Source organism: Pygoscelis adeliae, unplaced genomic scaffold, assembly GCF_000699105.1.
Source record: "Pygoscelis adeliae isolate BGI_AS28 unplaced genomic scaffold, ASM69910v1 Scaffold36, whole genome shotgun sequence".
Taxonomy (NCBI): domain Eukaryota; kingdom Metazoa; phylum Chordata; class Aves; order Sphenisciformes; family Spheniscidae; genus Pygoscelis; species Pygoscelis adeliae.
The window spans coordinates 5,463,414-5,469,459 of record NW_008824934.1 but is presented as its reverse complement, the minus strand read 5'-3'; the positions used below and the strand labels follow the sequence as shown (position 1 = coordinate 5,469,459).

Below are 6,046 nucleotides of genomic sequence, written 5' to 3'. Positions count from 1 at the left end.
TGTCGAGGGACGACAGAGCTCCCGCCGGTCACCTTCCTGCGGGCGTTTTAGCTGAATCCACCCCTATCGCGACACAAAAGCGCTGTTGTTGGCTTTCACGGCTGTACGGGGCTGAACCCTAGAAGGTAAGTCCCCGGGTGCTGCCCGAGTCCCACGGCCGGCCGCTTTCTTTCAGGTCAGCAAGCACCTGAGAGGTGAAGTTGGTCTCCTCTTCACTAACCCCACCAGGGATGAGGTGGACGAGTGAGTACGCGCGTGTCACAGCCGCGGTTTTGAAATCCTGAGCAGCCTTTCCTTTTTTTTTTTCCTCCACTTGACCCCTTCACTTGCTGACGTCTCACGAGGCGTCGCAGCTCGTCTTTCTCTGCCATCCCTGCAACAGCGGGGAAGAAGTTGCGGCGGGCTATGCCACAATCCCCGTTCTTTCTGCAGCTAAAGCTCTCGCTACCCGTCTCTGTCGCAGGTGGTTCTCCAAATTCAAAGAGGTGGACTTTGCCCGCGCGGGGAACAAGGCGACGTACACGGTCAACCTGGACACGGGGCCCTTGGAGCAGTTCCCCCACTCCATGGAGCCTCAGTTACGGCAGCTGGGATTGCCAACGGCCTTAAAGAAAGGTACGTGAAGCGGCCGAGAAGGTAAGCTGCATCTTTCGTCTACGCAGATAAGATCTTTTAAGGAGAACGTTAAATAATGGAGTAGGATTTCGTTTGGGAGAAGATCAGATGGACAATTTTCTCCTTGGTCGGCTGGTGCTAGAACTCATTATATTCTTTTTGCGCCGTTCTTCCCAGACTGATGTCAAAGGACAAGTGGAACAACCGACTTTCTACAAGATACTGTCCTTTTTCTGTGGAAATGACTAGGCCTAGCCTAGCCCAGCCCACTGAGAGACCAGATTTGGTTTTGGGTTTTTTTTCTAGTTGATCTCACCCAGCTCCTTGGGGTGTACTAATATTTGCGTAGAATATTTGCACGTTTCGGCGGGCTTATCCAGTATCTGTGAGCCTATTTCGAGAGCTTTTGTTCCTGCAGGAGTGGTGACGCTGCTTTCAGATTACGAAGTCTGCAAAGAAGGGGACGTTCTCACCCCCGAACAAGCCCGCGTCCTGGTGGGTAACGTAACGCAGCGTTCTGCGCAAGCCCCCCCTTCCCCCCCCCGATACAAAATAATCAACTTTTCAGTTTAATCCCGCTGGAGGGCGCGAGTTCTGGGACGAAGGTGAGCCGTACTTTGGGGTATCAGTCAGTGGGGTGCAGCGAACATCCTTGCACGTTCCTAATGCGAGTGCTCAAACTCTGCTAAAGCTCTAAGGCAGCGATTATTTTTGGCTCCTGCTTTGCTGCCGTTCCCGTGGAAGCGTTTTATTTACCGTAAGTGTTTTCGCTAGGCTGGCCACGGTGACGGCGGAGACAGATTTGTGTCCTTCCCTAGAAACTCTTTGGCTACGAGATGGCGGAGTTTAAAGTCACCATCAAATTTCTGTGGAATTCTGAGACGGGAGACTTCCAGAAGCTTGTGGGAGACACAGCGGCGGCGGAGGAGGAGGAAGAGGAGGATGGCGACGATGATGACAGCAACGAGGACTAGCAGCAGTCCTTGTGCTTGGACTCTGGACGGTTGTACTCTATTTTAGAGTCAAGAAGAGGAGGACATTTCCCTTCCCTGTCGGCACCCAGAGGACAAGGGTGATCAGCTCAAACGTGCTCTTCATAAAAGATGACCTAACTATGCTTTTTTTGTATAAATCTGTATCTAAAACTTCAGATGGTTGTCGCTGATGCCTGTTACTGTTCGAGTACCCCAGGGTCTGAGGAAATGCCACCTCAAACATGAAAGCTAGGCAGAAAGCCTGGAAGTGTAATGCAACTTAGACGTGGCATGCCCGACACTGGGGAAGGTGCTGAGGGTTTGTTCTTATCTTCGGATAAAAGCTTCAGAAGAAGCTATTTAAAGTCACCAAGCGCTGGTAAGGAGATGCCAGCCAGGTTATAGCTAGAGTTGAGAGATAGATAGGGTCTGTGTTAGGAAAAGGTTTTATTCTTGCACGTCATTATTTAAGATCCTATTAAAGCAGAACTGGGGCCCTCATCCAGTTATGTGTCCGTTTTCCCCGATCAACTGCACCTTTAAATCGTAGTGGGTGCTGCGCAGAGCTGAAGGTCCATGAGAGGAGAAAGAATAAGGCATGGCCCAACACGACAAGTGCCGGCAGTGGTAGTGGATCCTACAAAGCTTCATTAATACAGGGGGGAAAAAAAAATCACAACCCATTTACAGGTCGATCAAAGGAGCAGGGTGGGTAAGTACCTCTCCCGTGCTTGGAGAGACTTGTGCTCCATCATCCACCCCCACGACACCCGCTTTCTCATCCCTACCCTAGTCTCTAGCGGAAATAGTTGGGGCAGTCGTGTGCAGTCAGGTTCCAGGCTTTATCAAACGCCTCCACGACAGCTGGCAGCAGGGGACCCTCTTCACTGTAGTCAAGGTTCTGCTCTAGCTGCTCCAAGTTGGACATCCCAATGATCACTGCGTCTCCAAGAGAACCCTGGAAAGCAGGAAGAGGAGTTGCTGATGCCAAAAGAAACGTAGGTCACCTCCCACGCCATCGCAGGCCAAGCTTTAAACGTTTCTTTCCAGTAAAGAACATCCAGTAAGTCCTGGACATTTGGACAACTGACGCCGCACAGTTCTGTCACAAGGCCAGAACATCCCCAAGTCACGCCAACTCCTCAAAAGCCGCCAAATCCTACTTTGTGGGGGGCTAGGGGAATGTTGGGAGGAGATGGGGAATATAACCATTAATTTCCCAGTCTGGCGAAAAGCAAAGTCATCCCCTTGCAGGGAAGCTCGCTGGGTGGAAAGCCAAGACCCCAGTAACTGCCGCTTAAAATCTTCCATTTCTGCCAATCCTACGAACACGGGATACCGTGGGGAAATGCAGAGCTGACTCACTCCTACAGCCTGGCAGGCAGAGTCCCTACAGCAATATTCACTTGGGAACGCCACAAGCCCACGGCATAGTCAGGTTAAAAGACAACTCTTTGTGCGGAGACGCTTCCCCATTTGCGTGCCACAGCAGCTGCCCGATGCCGGTGGTGCCGCACAGGCTGCCGGCTACAGCCGCGTCAAGCCCCTTACCTGCAGTTTGGAGTGATTGTACAACCAACGCAAAGCAGCAGAGGTCAGGCTTGGTGCACTGGAACCGTAAGCATCTTTCAGAGCTCTTTCTACTAGGGCAATTCCTTCAAAATTGTGCTTTTTCCAGTACCTGCAAGAAAAGAAATCACTCTTATTGCCCTTGGGACCTCCAGTGAGTGGTACATCTATATTCCGATCAAGTACGAAAGGCTCTCAGGAAGCCTCATACAACTCTTTGTAGCCTCTGAGGACTTCTGCAATCCCCCACTGCAAGTCGGGCAGAAGCTGAGCCTAAAAACCACCCTGCAAAGCTCAGTCACAAGCCACGGCCCCAACCACATGTGCAGACGTAGTCACTGCCCAAGCTTTGGTCAATTCCGCTTCCTCTCAGCTGATTATTAGTGTGGGTTTTTTTATGTAGCTGCTCCTCCCACACCCCCCTGCTCGTCTATCAGCTCAAAACGTACCTGTCCCTGTAGGCTTGAGCCCAATCATTCCCAAAAAACCTTCCAGTGGGCTGGCGTGTGTCTTTGTCCTCATACTTGTACTTGCCGGTCAGCAGCCCTCCTGCAAAGGGGCAGCAGCACGTTTAGCGATGGGCTGGCTCTTCCACAGCCCCCATTTCGCACGTTTTTGTCTCAAAGTCTCGCCCTTTCCCTCCCCGTACCTGCCAGCGGATTGTAGGCGTAGAACCGCAGTCCGTAGTATCTCAGGCAAGGGAACAGCTCGGCTTCCACCTGGCGAGTGGTCGCGTTGTACATACCCTGCACAAAGACGAGGGAGACAAAGAACTTCAAACGGTAGCTCGCGACAGCGGTCACGAGCACCTGGAACAGCCTCTTCCCCACCCTTCCCTGACAATACTCCTATCTTATCCAGAAGAGCGGCTTCAGGCCACACAAGGTTATTATCTGCTTAGGAACAGACTCTAAAGGATTGCAAGTAACGCAAAAACTTTTAAGTTCCACTCCAAGGGGGTCACTGACCTGAGCAACAAACGCGTACTCAGCTTTTTCCGAGAAGTGACCTCACTCAGCTTTCTAATCACGTGTGTCCTGAAAGGACTTCCCAGACTAACTGGAGCACCTTCCTTTTCTGTGTTTATATCTGGGGACTGGTCCAAGATCCGGGGCTCCCAGACCCTTGCCCACGGTGACTGACCACTACTGTAGGGACACAGAGAACCATCCGTATGCTGTTCTGATCTGAACCCTCGTATTCTTTTGGTTTGATTCATCTCGGCCTCCGCAAAAGATTTGCTGGACCACAGCAAGCCCCCATCCCTCACCTGGTACACAGTGGGCATCACCCAGTTGTTGTATTTGCAGATGGTGCAGATTTCTGCGACCTCCCACGCTGCGTAGTTTGATAGACCAAGTTCTTTAAACTTTCCCTGCAGAGGAATAAAAGGGTATTCAATTCCAGATTTTAAAAGTGCATTTGTACCGAGACGGTGCAAGATGCATGCGGAGAAAAGGACAGTCGCCAAATTTTATTCCAGAGTTCTTTCCTCAGCCCTGTTCACCTCTTCTAGATGACTATGAATTATAAGACCCGACAAAAACATTTCCAATTTTCTGCTCATTTTTGAATTCACACTTTCTAATTTAAATGGCGCTATTAGATTAATGCAATTCAGGAATTCTTCACCCATTCACCAGCACTAATCTTAACCCAGTCAGTTAACACGGCTGAAAGCAAAGTTCAGATGTTCTAACGTTTCCAAGAGTTTTTGAGAACAAAGTGCACCACGTGAACCCGCAACAGAGCGTCAGTTGTTTGGCTTTGCCCTGGTCATCTGTGTCCCCTCTTCCTAGTGTTGCACAAACCCGGTGCTGCAGAAGGGCACAACAAGCAGCCCTGGTTTAAAAAGGTGATGGGAGGGAATCGAGAGATGGTCCAGGCTTAGACTTCCCACTTTACTTCTTTGTGCAGCTCATTGCAGGCACGCAGCGTCTCCTCCACCGGGGTCCCATGGTCAGGAGCGTGGAGGTAAAAGAGCTCCACGCTTGTCCTCTTCAGCCTCTCCAGGGACGTGTCTAGCTGCGATCGCACACTCTCGGGCTTCAGCGTCTTCCCATCCCAGGGATTGGCCTTGGTGGCAACTTCCACTGGCAGAGAGAAAGAAAGAATGAGCAGGGACATTTCCATCTTCAGGAGGGGAATGGGGATAAGGGGCATAAGGCAAGCATTGCTCAAGGTGTTTCAGGTAAGGCCCTTCACCTCGACATCTGCCTAGCAGGGGAGGCCCTTCTCCTGAGGGACTGCAGGTCTGCCCTACAGAGGGAGGCCCTTCTCCTCAAGGCCCAGGGGTCAGCACTAGCAGGGGAGTCCCTTCTCCTCGGGGACGGTGTCAGCCTGGCAAGGAAATCCCTTCTCCTCAAAGAAGGGACTCGAGAGGAGTCCCTTCCCCTCAGGGATGGTGTCAGCCTGGCAGAGAAGTCCCTTCTCCTCAGGGAAGGGGCTCAAGAGGGGGCCCTTCTGCTCAGGGACAGTGTCAGCCTGGCAAGAAAATGCCTTCTCCTTAGAGAAGGGGCTCGAGAGGAGGCCCTTCCCCTCAGGGATGGTGTCAGCCTGGCAGAGAAGTCCCTTCTCCTCAGGGAAGGGGCTCGAGAGGAGGCCCTTCCCCTCAGGGACGGTGTCAGCCTGGCAGAGAAATGCCTTCTCCTTAGAGAAGGGGCCCGGGGGAACGCCCTTCTCCTCAGGGATGGCGTCAGCCTGGCAGGGAAGACCCTTCTCCTCAGGGATGGCCCCTCTCCTCAGAGACCCTCCCCCCCCCCCCCCCCCCCCCCCGCCCCCCCCGCCCCCGCCCCCGGCCGTACCGGCCTCCGTGCCGCCAGCCAGCAGCGTGCCCAGGATGCGTTCGGACTCGCCGCCCGCGTACATGTAAGCGGTGTCGAGGAGAC

General features: G+C 52.7%; 2 protein-coding genes across 2 annotated transcripts; one reads left to right on the top strand and one right to left on the bottom strand.

Moving 5' to 3' along the window:
• Nucleotides 1-179: 179 nt before the first annotated feature.
• MRTO4 (mRNA turnover 4 homolog (S. cerevisiae)) lies at nt 180-1,765 on the top strand. The gene is made up of 5 exons (XM_009325250.1): nt 180-243; nt 464-615; nt 1,034-1,110; nt 1,200-1,220; nt 1,434-1,765. Exons 2-5 carry the CDS (start codon nt 567-569, stop codon nt 1,587-1,589), a joined length of 303 nt encoding a protein of 100 aa, XP_009323525.1. The 5' UTR covers nt 180-243; nt 464-566; the 3' UTR covers nt 1,590-1,765.
• A 257-nt stretch (nt 1,766-2,022) lies between these two features.
• Nucleotides 2,023-6,040, bottom strand: AKR7A2 (aldo-keto reductase family 7, member A2 (aflatoxin aldehyde reductase)). The gene is made up of 8 exons (XM_009325251.1): nt 5,963-6,040; nt 5,064-5,251; nt 4,429-4,533; nt 3,808-3,904; nt 3,608-3,707; nt 3,141-3,270; nt 2,378-2,547; nt 2,023-2,234 (listed from the first exon to the last, which is right to left on the bottom strand). The coding sequence occupies exons 1-7, from the start codon at nt 6,024-6,026 to the stop codon at nt 2,386-2,388; spliced, it is 846 nt and encodes a 281-aa protein (XP_009323526.1). The 5' UTR covers nt 6,027-6,040; the 3' UTR covers nt 2,023-2,234; nt 2,378-2,385.
• Nucleotides 6,041-6,046: the final 6 nt, after the last annotated feature.